Genomic DNA, 23,588 nt, shown 5'->3' with positions numbered 1-23,588 from the left:
CGGAGTTGGTATATTTAAGTAGCAGGGGATGTGGGGGTGCAGGGGGGCTTGCCCCCATGCAAAAACATCCAGGAACTTTTTTTATTTATTTATTTTTTTTCAGGTGTTCGAACTTTTGAAACGTTGATCATATATGGTCTCGGCCATATGAAAGTCAGTGTTTTAAAAGTTCGATCATAGGTTCATGGTTAGGTACTAGGCTATCAGCCCAAGGGCCTACGTAAGCCTAGCCAGCAAGGTTCCCTGGCTTATGCCACCCAAGAAAGTTATTTTCCTGTGCCACTGTCGAGCAGAGACACAGAAGTGATCCGCGGGGTGTATTTCCTATTTCCCATCCACTCATCAAGATTTTTCTTGAAGAGTGCTAATGAAGAATTTTGCTTGACATAGATGGGTAGCCTGTTCCAGAGTATGGGAAGTCTCTGGGACAGGAATCTCCCTCCACCATGTCCTGTTTATTCTGGTGACAAGGTTTAGGTCCCTAGAGCATGTAGCTCAGAGGGATTGGGATTTCTTTAGGTGTAACATGTCTAACAGCTCTGGGTTTGACATAGCTTTATATGTTAGGCAGAGATCACCTCGGAGTAGGTGATATGCTACGGAGTAAAGCTGGAGTTGTTTGAGGTGGTCAGTGTAGGGCATTTGTTTGAGGCCAGTAATCCTCTTTGTGAGGTACTTCTGTGGCCTTTCCAGTTGCTGCAGATGTCTTGTGAGGTACATTCCAAAAGGGGCATTGTACTCTATAATGGGTCTATGAGTGTCGAGTAGAGGGGAGCAATGACCTCTTTTTTCCTAGATGAGAACCCTTTTATGATGAGGTGTGCCACGTAGAAGGACTTCCTGACTACTGTGGCATTGTGACTATCAAAGGAGAGACTACTGTCCACCTGGGTCCCAAGGTCTCTTATCATGCATTCAGTGTTAAGTAGATTGCTGCCTATGTGGTAGTTCATGGGTTTACCAAAGGGGATGACATTGCTCTTTTTGGCATTGAGCTGGAGGCCATGGCTCTGACACTAGGCATCTGTCTCAGTGAGGCCCTTCTGTAGGATGTCCACATCATTTGGGGACTTGACTATGGCTCCTAGTTTGCAGTCATGTGCGAACTTCATTAGCCAGAGGCCTTCTGTGTTAGCCTGTACTTCAGAGAAGTAGATACCAAACAGGAAAGGTCCCAGGATGAAACCCTGTGGTACTCCACTTGTCACTGCTTTGAGGTCAGATTTGGAGTCTGCAACTTTTACAGTGTGGGTTCTGTCAGTGAGCCAGTTGGCAACCCATCTTGTGATGTAGGGATTTATACTTAGTTTAGTGAGTTTAGCTATAATTCCAGAATGGGGTATGATATCAAAAGCCTTGGCGAGGTCAAGATAGGCTGTGTGAACCACCTTAACCTCATCTACGGCTTTGGTAACTGCCTCAAAGAAGTCAATCACGTTCAGGAGGCATGATCTGCCTTTCACAAACCCAAACTAGGTGGGATCCAGAGTTTGGAGGTTACCAATGTCTTTGTTTATGAGTTCCATGATGATACGTTCCATGGCCTTGCAGATCAGGCTCGTCAGGCTAATAGGTCGATAGTGCACCACTGATCCCAGGAACTATCATCTGTAGTAGACCCATATAGATATATATATGTATATATATATATATATATATATATATATATATATATATATATATATATATATAAAACCTGTAATGTTTCTTTCTAGCATATTTTTTAACAACATAGAAAAGCCAGTGTTATTTCTGCAAGTAATCTGCAAGTCCATTTTTAAGTTAAATCTCATACCATTCCATAAGCCATTAAGTCATTAAACAAAAGAAGTACGTTCTTCTGTTGGCTTCACTGTAAACCTTTCATATGACTTTAAAGTTCATATTTTTAGTATAGTGATTTGTATTCTGTCAAAACACATAAACACAGTAGTGCAGCCATCTCCCACTCTTTTCCCCTACTGGCCAGCAGTTTGAAAAATCATACAGGATTTACGATACCTTTTACTCACTTCTTAATCAAGTGGAACAGTCAGCATGAGTAAGTTATACATTTGATAAGATGCTTGCTTTCTTAATTTTATGCTTGCTTTCTTAATTTTATAAGACTTAAATACATGTTATTATTTAGAGATTCAATCCTCAATGATTTGCCAGAAAAAACACAGATTTTATGAGGAACAGATCAAAAAATATGAAACAAAAATCTGGACATTCTGCAAAAATCTGTACAGTTGAGTGGTATGCATGCTTTAAAGTTTAAAAAATTATATTCTCTTCATCGATCTCCCTTATGTAGGAGCCTGAACCCTCTATACACTTGTTTTAAAAGTTTTTTTTTTTTTTGGTTTCACTTGAACCCTCTATACACTCATGTTTGCAGACACGTACTTACCCACTCGCACACTCACACGTGGGAGCGCGCACACACACTCACGCACGCACACACACACACACACACACGCGGGAGCGCGCGCACACACACGCACGCACACACACACACACACACACACACACACACACACACACACACACACACACACACACACACACACACACATGCGCATACACACACACACACAAACCTATGCACATTTGCATACATATACTCACTCACATTCGCATATACACATGCAGTCGCAAACTCGCAGACAAGCACATGCAAATACTTGCATACACACACTCACGAACACTTGCAGACAACCAGCATCCCTTTTCTGAGGCACAGCATTTTTTTACTAAAAAAAAAATCTGACCCAGGGGCTAGGGTCGCAGTTCATGACTTTATTTAAAGTGTGGGGGGAACACCCCCCATCGCCCTATGGATCTTGTGCCCTTCTACCTCTCCTGCATGATCTACATGAAAGAATACTTTACATTCTTACTAACCTTTCATCATACTATCTAGCCATACCATTTCAACACTTTCTCTCTTCCCATTATGAGAGGGGACTTGTATTATCATTTTTACTTATTTCCTGACATAGCAGACTATGCTTCTAATACTTTTATATGTACTGATTGTCATATTTAATGGTTACTGCTTTAATTTATTTTTTATTTTTATATCGGTGATATCTACTCATGCTTTATTATATTCTGGGTTTTCCACTGTCAAATTGTATGTATACATGTTTTTTAATTACATCTTTACTACTATTTTATTTGATGTTATGTGACTGCCTGACACTTTTCTACCCAGATCTCTGCCGAAAATGGGTATTTATTACCCAGTTGGACTTTGCTGGTGAACAAATGCCAATAAATAAATAAATGAGTCATGCAGTTGACTAAAAACACTGGTTTCTTAATTCTGTGTACTTTATTAGTAACCAGAGTCAATTTAGGTTCTGTGAAAACCTGTATATGAGTATGAAGTAACATAAAAGAAAGAATATTTTGAAAATGAAAATTAATACCATAAAGCAATTAAAGAAAAACAATGGGTATGGCCAGAAGTGCCGATTGGTAGGCCCTTGGTACTGGCAAGCCGCTGTATCATGTCTCCCTCTATCTTTCCATAATGAGTCTTTTCTGTGTATGATAACCAGCCCTTTGCCTCAGTATACAAACTCACCCTGCCCTTATGGATTAAAAACCTCTTTGGCTAATCTCTTCAAGTTCTGTAAGGTAGTGCTGAGCTTGACACACCTCTTTCTTTGTGACACTCCCCAGATCCCCCTCCAAAGGAAGTCTGGTATGATCTGACAGTGGTGCCTCAATTTCAGAATTGCTATCTCCACTTAACTCACCCCTTGAAGTAACCCCATCCAAAGGAATCCCAGTGCCCTTCAACAGTGGTAGCTCAGACCCAGGTTCATGGTTACTAACTATCGACCTGAAACAGGCACATCATCAGCCTTAGAGGTATCAGCACTGGCTGGGTCTCACCCTGGTGCCTTCTGCATGCCTTCATGCTTGGGTGTGTGTACAACATGTCTGGCAGGTATTGCATCAAAATATTTCCTTATTAAAATATCACCAGGATATCATAAAATATTGCCACCTACTTGTTTCCTTTCCTTTCCTTCCTTCCCAATCCAATTAAACTGGCCAAAGGTATCTGAAAAGGTAGCCTTCCCAAGGCCCTAACTGGGGTTATCTGCACTGGCGAGCAATGCTACATTTTATCCACTGCATGGATAGTAATAATTATGTTTGATGCTGTATCCCTGTTCACAACAGTCTCTTTACTGTCCACCATCCACCAGGATAAGGTCTGCACCCTTGCAATATTGCTGCAGCTGTTATCTTCAGACAACCAGCCATTGTTGTAGCACTGTCCATGCTTTCTGACTCTCAGTACTATTGTTCCCCATCTTGTCCCAGTAGACAGTAGTACCAAACATGCCCCCTTTGATTACAGTGAAAATATTTAACTCCAAGACCTTGGTGTATAGTAGAACTGGTAAACTAACTAACTAAACTAACGAAATGTAGCCTGACTCCCTCATATGTCTGCGGATCTAGCTGTGATGACTTAGGCTACCTCATGGGTGTCATTATGCTCATACATATTGCTGGCTATCTGGTTCTTGTACACTTGTGATCTACTAGCTAGTTAGAGGTACTTCTTCCTCCCCAGCTCTTCAGCAGAGTTACATCCCTAGTCTGTCAAACAAATTCTCATGTCCTCAAAGTACTGTATGATGCTTGCCTATTCCATCCATCCATCTAGCCATATCTCCTTGTGTATGTATGTACATATTGAACTATGTAGCTGTCTACTTATTATCTGTCATTCTGTTTGTCTTTTGTCTGCCTGTATGTATTTATCTCTATATAATCCTATCTAGTTACATTCTTGTGTGCCACTCTGTCTATCTACTTGGATTATCAGTTTGGCTGTCTAGCTGTCTGGCTTTTTATCTGTCTGCCTGTATTTTGTATTTATCTCTATCTATCTATCTATCTATCTATCTATCTATCTATCTATCTATCTCTATCTATCTATCTATCTATCTATCTAATCTGTCTGTCTGTCTGACTATCGCTATAGTTATTTAACTCTGGTGATTGTTTGCTGATCTACAAAACCACTATGTCCTCCCTTCCGTTCCCTCCTGCTTGACTAATTTGAGGTTTATTTGTGCTCCCCACACATGATGGATTCTTCCCATTTCAGTGGTGATTCTGTCTTTAAGGCTCATGGTTATTGCTTGTAGCTTATAGTGTGGTTGCTGGAGGTCCATGGCCATCCTGTGACCATGGTGTTTTGTTCACTGCAAGACCTAATATTACTTGGGCTTTGATTATACACAGAGAGCATCATTGATATATTCATGCTGCCACCACTGTTGTTAATCTTCTGTGTGCCCCCATTGTTTTTGTCATAAAACTTCATGATCAGAAAGCGTTTAAAAGAGCAACAGCATTAAATTCCTACATCTTTGACCAGGTACACATACTCTGTGTTTGCCCCCAGCTGCCAGATTTTGCAATGACATCTGGCTAGGGGCAGAACTAGCTGAACTGTGCTACATTTAGTTGGGTAATCTGTTTTGTTCGAATACTGTCCACTGTGGCTGTAGTGGGCAACTTCATCAAAAGTTCACTTATAGTTTTGGTATCCAAGGCTGCAGAAAACATAACTGGGGCTTGTAATTCTAGGCATTCAGTGTAGTATAACAGAACTCAAAAGCAGAATTAATAATGACAACTTATTATTATCATCATCATAATCATCAGTCATCATCATCATCAAGAATAAACCAGTAGCACTTTTGGTCAAACTGTGTACAAGACTGCAAACTAGTGCTCAGCACTGTGTTATTATTATCATCATCATAATCATCAGTAATCATCATCATCAAGAATAAACCAGTAGCACTTTTGGTCAAACTGTGTACAAGACTGCAAATCAGTGCTCAGCACTGGCATCTGAATGGTAAGAGTGAAAGCATGCAGCTGCTAACCAATCAGATGATAGTAATTCCTCTGTTGGAGTAAGGAGTTTGTGGCAGGAGAAAGTGCTACAGGCATTAGTGACATAAAGAGGGGTTTTGTACCAACAGACATTTTCCAAACAATAAGGCACATGAAACTCTTAACGTGTAGAATTACTGTCTGACTCAAATCCTAAATGTTTTGTCAGTAAGTCAGAAATTTTCTGAGGAACATGACAAGATATGAAGCAAAGTCAGCGACATTTTGCAAAACCAGGGAGAGTCGAGAAGGAAGTTGCTGCTGTAAAATACAGAATAAACCTTTGTTGGAATATTGCCCTTTCAGTTTTTTTTATATTGTTAAACCAAGCAGACAGATTAGAAAGTCTCTGAAATAGCATATCATGATGGCCAACTTGGAAATATAATTTCAGTTTTACTTTAATTTAAATATAAACTAACCAAAAACTGGTCCAACTGTGACAGTAGTTGGTTGGACTGACTAACAGCTTCCCTTAGCAGAGTTGCCTGCCATAAAAAAGTAGAGCAAAGAGGACAATCTGGATGAATGAAACACCAAGCAATAAATCTGAGACAAACTGGAGAGGGCAAAAATCCTGATTCCAGCTGACAGGAAAAAAACATATAAGGATATATAGGAAACAGATTACATAGACTATGAAAAACATAAAAGGGAACCTTGTTAAGCCTGGACTAACCTTTGAAGAACAAGTTCTAAAATGTTATAGTTGGACTTTCAGTGCTGTCAAACCAAGTTTCCTCCAGTTTTACATGCAGGAATCCCTTCACAAAAAAGTGATGAAAAGTAATAGTAGGGCTTTTTATCAATATGTCAGTGGATACTTTAGGTTTAAAATGAATTATATGAAAGAACTGGAGTATAATATCTGGTAACCAGGAATTGTTTAATATGGTAGGTGACAAACCAGATTTTGATTTTAAGACATTATAACATTAAAAGGAGTGTTAGTATTTTAATAGCATGGCTTATTACTAATAGAAATAGAGGTACTTATAAATATGTGGAATGTACTATGTGCAAGTTTATGTATGAAGATTCTGTTATTACTACACCTGGTGTTAAAAGAACTGTAGGTGTCAGGTCACATTACACTTGCAAATCTAAAGGCTTGGTTTGTGTTGCATTATGTTTAACATGTAAAGCATTTTATGTAGGGTGATCAAATGGTCATTATCTAAAAGAATATATGAACATATTTCTGCTATTATAAGTAAAAATGAAAATTATTGCCAGTTTAAACATCCTATTTAGTATAATGGTTTTATTTTATTTTATTTTACTTTTTGTAATAGATAATGAGTTAGTTGATTTGAGAAAAAGGAGATTTTTGTAATAGATAGGAGGAAAGGGAAACAAGGTGGCATTTCAGTTTGCAAGCAGACAAATATCCAGGAGTAAATGGTGTTATAAACATAAATAGTTGTAAAAAGTATGTAGAATATAAGCATTTAAATCCCTTTAAAAATGTTTAAATTTGAAATTTTAACGTGAATTTTAAATGAATTTTGGACTTGTACAAATGAGTGTTTTATTTTATTGCTATTGTTTAAGTTGACTTAATTGTCGTGATCTGTCAGGTGACTCTTGCAAGCCTATTTAAACTTTATGTGAATTGGATGTATTTTTCTAAATAAGTCTGATTAATTTTGAACAAAACCACTAAACGTGTTAAATTTTGTCTCTGTCACAAAGTGAAATTTTTTTTGGTTTAATGCTGACAAATCAGTAAGAGTTTAAGTGCATGGTTTAAAACATATTTTAAAACTTTGGCTATAACCTAATAGAAAAAGTAAATGAAAATTTTAGAAATTCTAGCAGTGGACAGATTTAAAAGAGTGTTGTCTAGTGCTATGAAATAAAAGATGTTGCAAAATGATCCCAAGAACTCTGACAAGTTAATAATTTATTAGAATGCCATATTAAAATGAGTTGTTTAAGTGTAAAGTTGCAGTAACAAATTAGCTATCTTTTGTGAAATGAAAAGTAGAAAGTAATGGGTTAACTTGCTCAAAATGTGGGGAGAGGGGTCAAATAGCTAAATTCTATTCCACTAGTATTGAATAGAATGACAGTAATAGAAATGTGAAAAGTGATAGAAATGCTACAAAAATAAAATTGTTCTTGTGGAATGCAATACAATTGTAGCTAGAATAATTGAGTCTGCATTATGCCATAATGTCACAACCAAGCCAGTGATGTACTTTTATTCTTGGAATTGAGAGAAGTTCAAAATCAGCAATACTCTGGTAGTTTGGTTACCTTTGTTAAGGGTATCCCTAGTATGTAAGAATAAGTTTAACAACAAAAGTGCAGTTAATATGCATTTCATGATGATAGTAAAGAATATTCTGTCACACATGTTGACATTCCAACATTTCTAGGAAAATGTTTGTATCATGTAGCTGCAGAACCTAACTTGACACGTGATGCTATATTTGGAAACGATCCTTCCAGGTTTAAGGCATGTAGAAAGTTTGGGAGGAGAGAGGGTCACTAGATGCAGTGTGGCAGGCTAACAAGCTTATATACTTAATAAGAAAGAGGTGAAACAGCAATTTGATAGGCCCATTTAGCATAAGAATTGGGGTGAAACTTATACAGAGGTCCAGAATCAAAACCAGAAGAAGAGAGGCATAGAAGCTATAAAAACTGTTAGAATCTGGTTGTGTTTGGACAGGAAAAGGGACACTGTGTGTTACCAGGAACCTGCCCCAGAGGTAGACGAGCAGAAACTCAGTACTGTAAGAGATGTCACTATCGGAACTAAAAGGGAATTGATAGAAAACCTTGAAGCAAAAACTGGTATCGATACTGTAAGATATGTCTTATAGGAACTGAATGCAAGATGACAGAAAACTCTGAAGTAACAAACCGTAGAAGACAGAATATTGCACAGAAACTTACAAAAAGTATTGGCCTTGAAATAGAACAAAAATAGAAGCATTGGGGTACTTAAATTAGGACCTCCCAGAGCAAAGAAATGGTAGTAAGTATTTATAGGTAAAAATGCAGAATTTTAAACCATTTCTGCACAAAGGGAACAGAGGGGGAAATAAAAAAAAAGGAAACTCTCAAGAGTTTTTTTTTCAGACAGTGGAAACATTAAAGCAAAAGGATTTTTATGACTAAAACTACCCTTTGTAGGGCAAAACATAGCAGAAGCTACAGTAACATTGCCTTTAGGAGAGAAAGGTATACCTTCTACCTCAAGAAATCTTAATGAGGAGAGTAACCATGAGTTAATGGTCTTACAGATAAGCCACATAAACTTAAAAAATGTGCAGTGAGAAGATGATACTTAAAGTAGTGCAGTAGAAAATATAACCAGGGTTGTAAGAGACAGAGTAGTGAACAGGGTGTTCCCATCGCATCTTACCGCTATTTTGAGTTAAAATATGACATCTTATATAAAATAAGTAAAGATAGGGAGGAAATTTTGCATCAGTAGCCAGTGTCAGAACCTTAACACTAATAATGACGATAGCCCATAGTCAAGTGTTAGGAGATCACCTGGGGATGGACACACTAAGACAAGATTACTACCCACTTTTTTAGTGGTCAGGCATGATGAAAGAGATGAAAACGAATCTATGCTTCTTGTTCAGAGTGCCAGAAAATTACAACTCATCCTGGCCTTAAGAGACAACTGATCCCATTGTCTGTTATAGAGATGCTGTTTAAAAGTATTGTATGGAAGTTGTGAGGCCACTAGTAAAATCTAGTAAAACAGATACGCAGGCTAGTAATAACAGATGCTGTTACAATATTTTATGGAAAAGAAGTAGAAAGTTGTGTGGTGAACTTGCAAATTGAAGTTCGTACAGAAGAGATTGAATAATTTCTACCTGATATTAAGCTAGAAGAATTCTTATCAAAAGTATGAAAACAGGAAGTGATATAATTTTTATTAAGAGACAAAAGTATTATTTTCAGATAAGCCTGATAGAGCACCCTGATAAGACATAACATAGAGACAACACCTGGAGTGAACTTTAGACCAAGACCTTACAGAGCAGAAGTCACAGAAACAGAAGTTCAAAAGATGCTCAAACTTGAAATGACAGAAGGATAACAGACTGAACAGAACCACCCAGTAGTGCTAATCTGTAAACTTAATGGATGTGTTGGATTATTTAATGGCTTAAGAAAACTGAATAGCATTTCAAAGTATACTCTCCTCTTCTGGGACTTGAGTCAGAAGAGGTAATTTCATTGCATTGCAGATTACATTTATTATTCACTGCATTTGTATTTTCTGGTTACTGTGGCTGCTGAAACAGTTTACTGTTCATTTATTGAGCTTCTGTACCTGCTGAACTGCGGAAACTGAGCTAGATTACTGATGACTCTGCGCTACCAAGGAGAAGTCAAAACTGTGACTTCCAGAGGTAATAAGATCTTCTTGCATGTATAGTTTTACTAGTGTTGCAGCTACCTTATATATGTTTTCATGGCCTGTCTCTTGTAACTCCACAGTTTAGCTGTGGTTAACAACTTTGGAGTTCGTGTTTCTATATAAAATATATGTTTTTGAAAATGTTTCACATATTGTTCATATTTATTTGCATACACAGTTTCTGTCGTTTTAATACTGTTGCTCATTGCTATGCTGTTATACCACAATTTGCATATTATGCAGGCCACAAAACTTCTTGGTTTTCAGCACTCATGCTCCATGTGTCTCTGAATTGTTCCCAACCATGCGCATGGCTGCTCTTCATACAAAATTGCCTTCTGTGATAGGAAAACGGTTTCAGAATCCAAGCCACTGTGTTTTAATTCTATCAATTTTAGGAAAACGAAATTTCACATGACATTCTTACCTAACTATTCAAGCTAGGAAAGAGCTTACATTATCCCAGGTATCTTTTAACATTTCATTCAGCTATTCATTATAGAAATATAAGCAATCTTGTCGGAAAATAACATCCACCATTTTATTCTCCCCTTACTTCATTTATGGCTCTACTTAGAAAGCAGAAAATATCAAAGAGTGTAACTAGGTGAACTAAGTTTTCTTACCTTTTGTTTTCAGGATTGTATTTGTCTTTCCTATAGATCCATTTTTCATAACATCTATATTCACTTTAAGACAATAATGAGAACAGCGCGAACTATGCACGGGCTGTTTCTTTGGACAATAGTAACACTCGATTTAAGAACAGCCCTTTTCTGATGGACAGAACAGGAAAAAAGCGGACTACCAAGTGGTACAATTCCACACAGAACAAAGGGAAGGGGAGGGGGGAAAACAAGAAAAGGTGGTAAATCACAGTAATATACAATATTGTCTTGATATCTTGAATTTATCGGATATTACATTGTCAGTGGAACTTAGAAACTGTATTGAGAAAAGGTTTTTCTTTTATTCCTGAATATAGGCAAATTGCTTATAGATTTTAGATTATATTTAAGAAAATTAAATCTGAGTTATATTATGCAGGATATTTTGAAGAAAACAAAGGAGACAAGCTTAGATGACAAACCTAGTAAGCCCAGCACCTTTAATCCTCCCCTACAAACTACTCTTCAGACTTTTCAAACTTTGTGTGAAAGTGAATTTAGAAAAATTAGTCATGATAATTTTAAGGACAATCTCACAAAACAAGAGCACAATGCATTATACACTCTAAGCAACAACAGGGAGATTAGAACATTGAGAGCAGATAAGGGCGGAAAAATAGTCATCATGAACACAAAAGACTACGAAAGTTCAGTGGAGGTCATGTTACAGGATAAAAATGTTTACAAGCGTGTCAGTTGTGAAGAAATTACTAATAGTTATAAAAAACTGGATGTGACACTATTTGATATGTTTAGTCAAGAAGAAATTGACAGTGAGAATTACAACTTCTTATAGGTAGGACATTCAAAGATGACTACATTTTTTGGTATTACAAAAATACAAACTGACCAGAAAAATCCTCCATTTAGACCGATCATTTCGGCCAAAAATTCCAAAACAGAAAACATCTCAGTTTGGTTAGATTATACTCTCAATCCCATTGTTCAGAAATCAATATATTATCTCAGGGACTCATGGCATTTATTGGAAATTTTGAGAGATTACAATATAGGAGATGATGACATTTACTTTGGGACTTTAGATGTTAGGTCCCTGTATACCTCGATAGAACAAGAAATGGTTATTGAATATTTAAGAGAATATCTAACTAACCACACTAATTTTACAGGTGAAAAAGTCAACACTGTATGTAGTATGATGGATTTGGTTCTTAATAACAACTTTTTCAAGTTTAACAGAACTTTTTACAAACAAGTATCTGGTGTAGCTATGGGGGCAAGGGTGGTACATGCCTTTGCAAACCTTGTTATGGCAAACTGGGAATTGAAGTTTTTACAACATCCAAGTTTTAACAAGGTTCAGATTTACTATATATACATAGATGATTTGTTTTTTATTTGGAAAGGAAGTTATGAGAAATATGTGGATTTGGTTAAGGACCTCAGTGGTACTACAGAATTCTTGGAATTTAAGATTAGTGGATTTGGAGAATCTATAGATTATTTAGACTTGCATGTTAGTACAGACAAAGAGAAAAAAAGATTTGTGAGTAGAATTTACAGAAAACCGGTATTTGCTAATCAATACTTGCACAAAGACAGTTGACATCCACAACATATGAAGAGTGGAGTCATAAAAGGACAGATTATTAGATTAAGTAGACTAACATCAGATGACGACACTTACAAGGAAGAAGTTCACTTCCTCAGAGGACTTTTTGTTTCTAGAGGTTACAACCAAGACTGGATAAAAAAGATAGAAAATGAAGTTTTGACATTAAGAACAGGGGTGGCTTCACCCATCCTGTACTCCACAGATATATTGGTGGGTCCAGTGAAAGACAACTTACTAGGGGAGACTAAAAATAAAACACAGAGGTACATGAGTGCATTTCCACTTCCCATAGTTAATGAGATGTGGCACATCAAGAACATTCTAGAGAACAACTGGAGAGTTATATTAGGGAACAAAGAATTAGTGGCGACACTAGGACTAGCACCCAGTTTCACATATAAGAAAATAACCAACATCAGAACTATGGTAGAATCTGCAAATAACATTACCACCAGTTTAATTAGGACAGGATGCAATAAGAAGGGCACCTTTGCATGTCAAAACTGTAAACAATGTAGGTTTGTTACTAACTCTTCTTTTGTGACTCTCAGTCATTCGAATATAACTTTTTGGGTTAGAAACTATTACAATTGTAACAGTGAATATGTAGTATATATTGCTACATGTATGTCCTCTTTGCCTTACAAACACAAATGAATCTATGAATCTATGAAAGTTACTACATTGGAAAAACAGTAAGAAGCTTAAAACGCAGAATTTATGAGCATAATCTGGCTATAAAAAAGAAAGACAAAACTAATTCTTTAGCCAGACATGCATTATTAGTATGTTCTGATTTTAAAAAAATTGTATTCTTTGTGTTAGAAAAAATGGATACGGTTTTATTTGATGGAGATCTCAACAACATATTAGAGTGTCAGGAAGCATTTTGGCAGCTATATCTAGGTGCAGATAATGCACCTGGATTAAATGAAACTATAAATTTAAAATGTTTTTTAAAATATAGATGAATACACATCTGTATATATTTTATTTACATATAATGTACTATATTGTAATTTGTGCACATGTACAATAATACATTTTATAATAGTATGACATTCATATTCATCTATTTCTTATTTTCTAAGTGTATTTTACTAGAATCATTATTATGTCATTTCCTGTATTTAATTGACAATAAGGTATATAAAGGAAGTTTGGGTAGGGCAATATTCTTTTCTGAAGAAGTTCACAAAATAAAAAGTGGATGAAAGCGCTAAACCTACTGTCCGATTGTGGTTATTGATTAGCATTACAGGACTGGTTTCTTTTTGTGGTTTGTTTTGGATTTAAAAGTTTCAGGATTTCAGTCTTGGTGTTAAACTGTTTAAATAATACAACTTATCAAATTTAAATAGAGCATAAACATTTAATATATAACTTGCCTTTAAAACATAACTTCTCTTAGCTTATAAATTTGCAGGTTTAAATGAATCTGTTAAAATAAAATGTGATTTGAATGCAAAGAGTATTTAATCTATATAGTTGATGTTTAGAATCCATTTAAATCTGATAAATTGTAATTTATTTGAATATTTTATTTTTATATATTCTTTCTTTTTCAGTTATTATTCAAGAGTTGAGTGTCAGCTGATTAGTTTTAAATGACCAGAATGATTTTAAATATAGATGTGTTACTGTTATGCAAATGGTTTTGAAGAAGCTCTGTGTGGTAATAAAAAGAACAAAAACACTATTCATGTAGTACGCTGGAATTTGTTTTTTTTAATTTTTACTTTGTTCATTTTTTTTTTCATTTTTTTCTAATATCTACATCCACTTGAAATCTTAGTGACTGCAGCAATCTCCCGAAGTGGTTTCTTTACTTAGGGAGATTGTAGTTATGCAAGACCATATTCAAAGAATAATCCACGACCTTGAAGAAAGGAACCGGAACTCTGCTAAAGTCCACAAGGCTGTATTTTTATTTCTGAAGTATTCCAAAAGTCACAGATAAAATCACACAAGCGCTTTCGCTCAGGCAATCCTGAGCTTTATCAAGTGAAAACAAATTGCAGTGTGCAGTAACCTCCATTAAATAGCCTGGCAATTATACAATTAATTAATTAGTAAATCTAGTACTAAGGTGTGGTGCTTTAGAGTTGGGTGTTAAAAAAAGTTAGTCATTATATCAACTCAAAAAATGAAATGTTTGCAATAACATATGCACTTAAATAAAAATGACTAACCATAAAAAACATTTTAAAATGCCAGTTTCCTAGGTTTCAGAACGTAAAAGTCTGAAGTCTGATTGGGGTTGTGGATTGTTAAAGAATATGCTTAAAGATGTGTTTAGATTGTCAGTGAATTGTTAAAAAATTTTTTTTTTTCATTATTACTTTACACTGATAAAAACATGCAATAAAATATGCGTGAGATATTTTTAATGCCCATCCATATAACATTTCATATAGAATTTGATTTATTAGTCAGAATCCTATTACTGTGGATGTTCAATAATTTAATATGCTGTGTGGGGATGCTGTGGTATGAAGGGGGTCAAGTGTGAGAGTTATAACCTAGCCCTCCTAAGCTTGAGGACCGGTTTAATGCTGATCATCCCATTCAGACCTGGTGGCTTCCCTGCATTCAGTCTCAACTGCCATAATAGTTCACGGTAGCCCAAGGTGGATTCCCAGTCACCACCTCTTGCATCTGGCTCAACCTGTTCCAGAACTAGAAACTGGATTTTGGGTTCTGGGCAGGAGAGTGAGTGTTTGTAGAAGGCGTTGGTTTCCTTCTTCCTGGTCATGTCATAAAGATGCTCGTGATACGTTTTCTTAATTCCCTCTCAGTTTTGCCCACATAGAAACTTTGACAGTTGGTGCACATCCCCAAGTATACGACCCTCTAGAGGCACAGGTGTAAAATCCAGTGGGGTGTATCTTGTAGTTCCTAGACGGGAGGTATGGTGCTGTTTCTTTGGATATGGCATGACATTGGGCACAGGCACCACATTTGAATGTGCCCAGCCTTGGTTGTTTTACCTTCATCTTTTTCTTTGATTTCTTTCAAATAATTCCTTTAAATTAGCCCCTCTTTTACGAACAAAACTGGGTTTAGGTGGTATGTAGTCCTTTAGTTCTTCAAAGAGGATTAAAACCGGCCAGTGATGTAAGATTGTTTCTTCCAATTCATAGGAATTTGATGAGTATGTGTGTGCAAAACTGTTAGTGTGAGCAGTATCCTTGTTTTGTGTGTTGTTGGTCACTGGTACAAACCCCCCCCCTAGTATTGGTTTGTAGAGGGAATGTCGTGCAGATTTTACCTCTGCTGCTAGAGTTAGAAATAGTTCCAGAGGGTAACCTCTCTCCAAGAAAAGGTTTTTCAAAAATTCCACCTCAGAATCAAAATCTTTCTCCGTACTGCATATTGTACTTGCTCTGATGAGCTGCCCCTTAATGATCCCCCTCTTTTGATATGGTGGGTGGGCACTTTCGAAGTGTAGCAAGGAGTTAGAAAATGTTGCCTTGCGATGTAGTTTGGAATGGAAAGTTTTCTGATTGTAGTCCTTGTAAAGAGTAATGTCCAGATAATGAAGTTCGTGCTGATCCACTGTGTGTGTGAATTGTAGGAAATTCGTTGTTGAATTGATGTGTGTAAGGAATTCAGATAGGTTCCCTTCAGAGCCAGACCATAAAATACAGATGTCATCCAAATAGCGTCTGTAGAACAGAATGTGATCTTTCCATGGGGGTATTAAAACGAATGTATGCTCCCACATGTGCAATACTACATTTGCGTAGAAGGATGCACAAGATGCCCCATGGCAACCCCTTGCGTTGCCGGTATAATTCACCATTAAAGAAGATGAAGTTGTTGGACAAAACCATCGCCATCATTTCGGTAAGCAAGTTGGACATTTTGTTACTAAGGGTTGTCTTCTGGCCTAGAAATTGGGCAAACCATTCCAAACCTTTTTGATGAGGGATGCTGGAAAACAGATCTTTGATGTCCACTGTGACCATTAAGGTGTCTGGGGAGTAGCAAGAGGTGGGAATGTCCCGGAGGAAGTGCCAAGGATCCTTGCAGACGTGGGACAATAAAGACGTGTATTCTTTGGTCATGTAATCAATAAATTTTCCCAGGGGCTCAGTCACTCCACCTGCTCCTGATACAATCGGCCGGAATTGTAGTGGATTTATTCCTTTGTGGGTTTTAGGTATCCCAAAGATGACTGGTATTCTGGGCTTTTCCACATGTAAGTAGTTGTAGACCTTTTCATTGATGGCCTGTTGTAATAGAAGGTCACTAAGATAGTACTTAATCTCAGCAAAGGCTATATTGATCTCGTTTCGTGAAACCGTCTCGTATTGTTCGTCATTCTGCAACATAGTGTGCATGTGGGCTTCGTAGTCCTCTGAGAACATAAGGACAATTCCCCCTCCTTTATCAGGTTTCATGACCCTGATTTTTTCTTCATGCAAGTGTTCAATAAAATTCATTTCTTGTTCAGAAAAGTTTGGATGAAGTAGAATTTCTTGATTTATTATATACTTTCCTGAAGTCATTCTCCACTAACTTTTCAAAAAAGAGGATTATTGGGTGTAGTGGGGGGTTAAAGAGACTTGTACGCGAAGTGGTTTCTTTACTTAGGGAGATTGTAGTTATGCAAGACCATATTCAGCCTTACTGATTGTATCTTCTTTCCCAACAATACTGTGCGACTGTGGAGTTGGTATATTTAAGTAAGAAGGTATGTGTGGGGGGTGCCAAGGGCAAAATAATATTTGTGATTTTTGCCAGCAAGTTTATTGCGTGTACAGTTTTAGGGTGTTTCTGGCAAGTTCTTTGTTTATGAAGAATTATTCGAGAACAATTACTAGTTCCTCGATTTTCACCTAATTCTAATCCTTACATTTTCCTCATTTACTTGAAAGCATTTATTTCTGATATTAAATTATGCGTTTAATTTAAAAATGGGTGTAGAATTTTTTTTTTACTTTTTGGTATTTAAGTTGTTTTAATACATGGAACTAAACGGTGTTGTGTATGCATGTTAGTTTTTGTTGCTGCTATTAGAAAAACAGTTTATTAATTTTTTGATTGTTTCTGCAATACTCTGTTTCTGAAAAAAAATAAAGACTGCTACATATAAAACAAATGCTGTTAAGGCCAAACTGCATAATTTATTTTTGTTTGATAGAAATAAGCATTCTGGTCTGAAGACCTTTCTTAGTCATGACTGGGCAGGAGACCGCTATTACTTTTAACAAAAAAGGCTTATTTAACACAGGTACTGCCTTAGCAGCCACAAATGCTACAAAGCAAACAGGAATATAAAATTACTGCTTTAGCAGTTGATTAGTTACATATAGGGGAACATTTAGGGGCAGTTCAGCAAGCCTCCTGGGACATGGAAGACTGGATGGGAATGGGGAGGACTAGTTGAGCAGTGCTCTCCTCTGTTCTGAGCAGAGAAGATGAGGACATAGCTGGATTGGAGGCCAGGAAGCACAGGGAGTTGGCATGAAGAACCAGCCATGATGCTTGCCATTTGAGTAGAAGTATGTGTGCTGAGGCATGGTCACACCTTCTTTATATCATGCATTGCACATTGGCATTGGTGAATGTTAGGACTGCTGAATGAGAAAAACCTAGCAGGTGCCTGTATGATGGCCACATTGGCATTGGTGAATGTTAGGACTGCTGAATGAGAAAAACCTAGCAGGTGCATGTATGATAGCCACATTGGCATTGGTTAATGTTAGGACTGCAGAATGAGAAAAACCTAGCAGGTGCCTGTATGATGGCCACATTGGCATTGGTGAATGTTAGGACTGCTGAATGAGAAAAACCTAGCAGGTGCATGTATGATAGCCACATTGGCATTGGTTAATGTTAGGACTGCTGAATGAGAAAAACCTAGCAGGTGCATTGGCATTGGTTAATGTTAGGACTGCTGAATGAGAAAAACCTAACAGGTGCCTGTATGATGGACACATTGGCATTGGTGAATGTTAGGACTGCTGAATGAGAAAAACCTAGCAGGTGCTTGTATGATGGCCACATTGGCATTGGTTAATGTTAGGACTGCTGAATGAGAAAAACCTAGCAGGTGCATGCAGGTGCATGTATGATGGCCACATTGTCTTTGGTTAATGTTAGGACTGCTGAATGAGAAAAACCTAGCAGGTGCCTGTATGATGGCCACATTGGCATTGGTTAATGTTAGGACTGCTGAATGAGAAAAACCTAGCAGGTGCCTGTATGATAGCCACATTGGCATTGGTTAATGTTAGGACTGCTGAATGAGAAAAACCTAGCAGGTGCATGTATGATGGCCACATTGGCATTGGTTAATGTTAGGACTGCTGAATGAGAAAAACCTAGCAGGTGCATGTATGATGGCTCCAGCTGTTGTCACCCAGTTCTAGATTCCACATAAGACATTATATTTGGGGAATTAGAAAGAGTAATGTTATACAGTAGAGTTTGTTTTGGAAGATTAAAGAGAGTAATTTTACACAGTACCAAAGACTGGAAACTTGAGGGTAACTGTTTGTCAGTTACTAAATAAAGGAAGAATAAATTAAGCTTTTTTAAATTTTTTTCATTTGTCCTGTAATGACTTCTGCTCCACATGCCCAGTTTGCATAAAAACTGGTTTGCGATACAAGGTTGACTACGGCAATAGTGCCAGATTTTGTGGAAATATGACAGTTTTTGAGACACATTTTAGTAGCTCTGCTTTTTCCTTTAATTGACATGGAGGTCAGAGTGCCATAGTGCATGCCTAAAACATTAAATACAAAATTTTGAGAGGCTTCCAACTAAGGCTGTCACTTTGCTTTTGGAAAAAACGTATGAAAAATACTGAGTGGTAAAATGTCCCAGCTATCTTATTGACTAATATATGACCGGTATTTTTGTATGTGTGTGCTTTTTCCTGCTGCACATGAGTACGTGAAGCTTTTTGCCATCAGTCAAGCTGATTCATTCCCTTTTCCTGGGTATTCTTCATTTAGTGATATTATTAGAGGTAGTTCTTCATGTAGGTCTTGTATGTAAATGCATGCTCAAATGTCAACAGTTTCTTCAACAAATACCTCTTAGAACTCTGATATCGTTGTTCAGCCTTTTGTGTAGGCAAGTTTTCTAGACAGCTAGGAATACACATTTTTGAACACATTAGCGATATAAAATATCGTGTACATTGAATCTTTTATTTAGACACTGTCAAATATCCAACGGCTGTTTTCTGTTTTATAGGCATCGATAGGATTAAGACTTTTAAGTCTACACATTTGGGTTTAAGGAAATTACTTTTTAATAGATAGGAATTTTGGATTATAAGACTTGGGGGTTCTGTTTAGTCCAGGTTTAAATCCCTAACATTTTAAATTTTTTCATTTTATGATTTATAAATGTGCATGACTTTAAAAAATAATTCTTGTCCTTCACATGATGTATTTATAGCAGAAAGGTGACGTCTTTAGATGTACAGCAGAAGGAGTGGTTGCACACTGAAACTGGTATACTTTTGGTTCTTTTTTTTATGTTTGTGTCTTCATAAATCATTTATTCATATGATGTGGTTTTGCCAGTGGTTGCTGGATTTTGGATGAGTTATTCCTCATTGAAACCAAGAGCTGGAAGGGACATACCATCTTACAGGCAGCTTGAGTGGTTTTTTATCTTCTCATTGCATTCTGGCAGAGAGGGCATATTTTTGGACCTAATCCCACCCACCTTTGGGGGAAGAGATGATCCTCATCACCATGGGGACCACAGTGCTTTCCCTAATGCATTTGCATGCTCTTTTGTACTCGGCATGAGATTTACTGCTGAAGGTGCTTGGTAGCCAGACACCTACCTCAGGATTGCTTCTTACAGCACTGCCTTTTCTTTGAACGACTGTGGCATTGGATGGCCCCAGACTGCTCAATTCTCCCCAGGATGTTCATGTCTGTCATTTCCTGCCAGCTGCATTTTCTTCCTGTAATGCTAATCAGTCTTGGTATCATGGGCCATAGTCAAGGCTTTATCCCTGTATGCCATTGGATTTGGGTGGGAGGCTTCTAATTTTTTTTTTACCTGATAAAATATCTCCTAAAAGTGAGCATGGTGGTGACCATTTTGATGATAACTTCATGTAACTACATAGAAGCGCTCCATTTTCATCCATTTTTTTTTACTTTAATCCTGAATATAAACTTTGAAACAGAGACATTTGTTTGGGCCCATATGTATCCAGGTTGGGTAGTTCTGCATACCACTGAGAAACTGTCTATTTTGTATGTTATTTTAATCTTAAATTGTTTGGACTTAATGGTTTCAATGATAATTTGTTGCCTTGTTTGGAATCCTTGAGGTATGACTTGACATGGCTGTATGGTGCAGTGCAATGACCTTGCAATAAAAGGATGAAAATGCAAAGTGGAGTGTAAGTGCAGTATTTGCGATGTTTGTCTTGAAATGTTCAGAGGTGTGTAGCTATATATGTGCAATGTGTATCTTAAGATGTTCAGAGAGTGGGTCACTATCTGTGCAACGTGTGTGCATTGAAATGTTCATATGGCAGGTGGCTGTGTACCACATGTTTGTCTTGAAATGTTCAGAGGTGGGGAGCTCTATGCGTCTGGTGAATGTGTCTTGAAATTTTCAGATTAAAGGAGGGTGTGTGTGTGTGTGTGTGTGTGTGTGTGTGTGTGTGTGTGTGTGTGTGTGTATGTATGGCATGCATGTCTTGAAATATTCAGAGGGTGAGCAGCTGTGCTAGGCAGTTGTGTGTGTGTGTGTGTGTGTGTGTGTGTGTGTGTGCATACATGTTGGTGTGTGTGTTGTGTGCCTTAAAATGTTTAGAGAGTGAGTGGCTATGTGTAGTATACATGTCTTGAAATGTTCTGAGGGTAGGCGGCTGTGTGTGTGTGTGTGTGTGTGTGTGTGTGTGTGTGTGTGTCTGTATGTGTGGCATACATATCTTAAAATGTTCAGAGGTGGATAGCTGTGTGTATGGTGTGCATGTCTTGAAATGTTCAGAGGTGGATAGCTGTGTGTATGGTGTGCATGTCTTGAAATGTTCAGAGATGGATAGCTCTGTGTGTGGTGTGCATATGTTAGAATGTTCAGAGGTGGATAGCTGTGTGGCGTGCATCTGTTGGAATGTTTAGAGGACAGGTGGCTCTGTGTGCAGTGTGTCTTTTAGTGTTCACAGACTGGGTAGCTGTCTGTGTGGTGTGTTGCATGACATGCTGCTACATTGGTGCAGCATCAGTACGCTGTTGAATTTCATGCATCCATTAACGGATGTGGATCCCTATATTATCATGTTGCATGACACATTGAAACTCCACATAATCTAATATTATACAGTTATACCTTTTAGAGGACTTTGTTGAGATTCTAAGTAGGTTACTTATGAAGCTGTTGCCAAACACAACCGGATTTGACAAAAATAGGGTGAGATGTATCTTTGGGAAGCTATAGAAATGGTAGGTTTAGAGGCTAGATATCCTTCTATGTTGTAATCAGAACATTACATGTTGCTTTATCACTATTTTCTTTAGAATTTATACTTAAATATCTTAAAAAGTATGTGACAAGAAAGTCTGAAAAATAAATACTTTGTTGCAAATGCATGTGAACTTTTCAGTGTATTAAGCTTGCATTGTTTTTTTTTTAAGACCACATTATTTGTCCTACCTGGATGCATTTCATTTGTAAGGAGTTGCTGTCAATACTTGATTTGTTATCCCTAGATTTACTTTGTCACTGTGATCCTCATGCTGCACGGTATCAGGTGCTGCACCCCCCAACTGATGATATTTTCTTCCTTCTGTGGTACATGATAGCAGGGAAGCTTTTTGCATAAAAAATGTACAGGTAACATTTTGCAAGTGTAAAATTTCTGAGCAGGTAAAAGAGAAGTATTCAAAGTAACATAACTGAAGAATACGCATTGTGATGCACTTTAAAATGGAGGGGTGGAATTTGTACGTGTTGCAAGTAGTTGATTATTGACATGATCAACATGATTATAACCAAAACGAGGTGCTTAGAAATTCTTGTACATTTTCTAGACCGATGGCATAGCTGTCATTCTTGTTGTTCTTTTCATTTAAAGCTGCTGAAGAAAATGCAGAGGAGACATAGCAGTAACACGGATAGCCTCCCCCCAGAAAGGTAAGATATTTTTGTAATCACCTTTATTGTTGTCTTTTATACAAATTTACACACATGAAAATAAAATCTTTCTTCGAAAGTTGAGTTTCAGCCAAAAACATATTTATTCAGACTGGACAACTATGTGTGATAAAATATTTACTTTTTATGCTAACATTTTCAAATATTCATCATTTTGGCACAGCATGCACTATTTATGTACCACCTACTAATATAAGCATTACTATCAATGCCAGCTCTGCACTGACTATGGAGCAGGTGACCTGAGTTCATTTAGTGGCTCTGATGTCTGTATGAGCTAGAGGATGAGGATGGGAATGAACAGACAATGCCAGCTCACCCATTCTGAGGAGAGGGAGAGAGGTGGTTCTGCCTTACCAAATAGGTGACTCATAGCTGGAGCACTGTGTGTTACAGCCAATGAAGTCTGAGCTTGCTGAGCCCACACTGTCCCAGTGCTTTCACACTGTAAGCTCAGTTCTCCTCAGATGATTACAATAATGGGAATTAGTACAACTGCCAAGGGGGAGAGGAATATTCTTAGAAAGCGAGGGTAATTTGTCTGCTGGACCAACAAGCTGGCAAACTCCCTACCATCTAACCCTTGCTGGGGAACAGAGGTGCATCTGGCATGGCTGGCACCCCCTACCCAGAAAGAAAATGGGCTAATTGAGTGCAAGTAGAGAAGCCATCAGGAGAGGTCCTATGGGAAGCAAAAAAAAAAAAAAAGCATTACTATCAATAATGTACATTTCAATTTTATTAGGTTAAGTACAAGCTCATTATGAATCCACCTCATCAGTGTGAGGAGTGACCTTAATATTAAAACCACTGACTCCTTATCATAGTTAACAAACAATCTAGTACCTAATCCATTGGCCTCAGATAGCCA

The 23,588-nt window shown here is 37.4% G+C and overlaps 1 protein-coding gene across 2 annotated transcripts in view; it reads left to right on the top strand.

The window, feature by feature from the left end:
* RNFT2 (ring finger protein, transmembrane 2) overlaps window positions 1-23,588 on the top strand; it is a 926,866-nt gene that overhangs the window by 41,284 nt on the left and 861,994 nt on the right. For both annotated transcript variants that reach the window (XM_044068253.1, XM_044068252.1), the window contains exon 2: window positions 22,638-22,696. In XM_044068253.1, coding sequence (XP_043924188.1) covers window positions 22,638-22,696 — 59 coding nt within the window. The remainder of the gene's footprint in view (window positions 1-22,637; window positions 22,697-23,588) is intronic.

Source organism: Protopterus annectens, chromosome 4.part0 (genome assembly GCF_019279795.1).
Source record: "Protopterus annectens isolate FY-2018-M chromosome 4.part0, PAN1.0, whole genome shotgun sequence".
NCBI lineage: Eukaryota > Metazoa > Chordata > Ceratodontiformes > Protopteridae > Protopterus > Protopterus annectens.
This window is presented reverse-complemented; position numbering and strand designations above follow the sequence as displayed.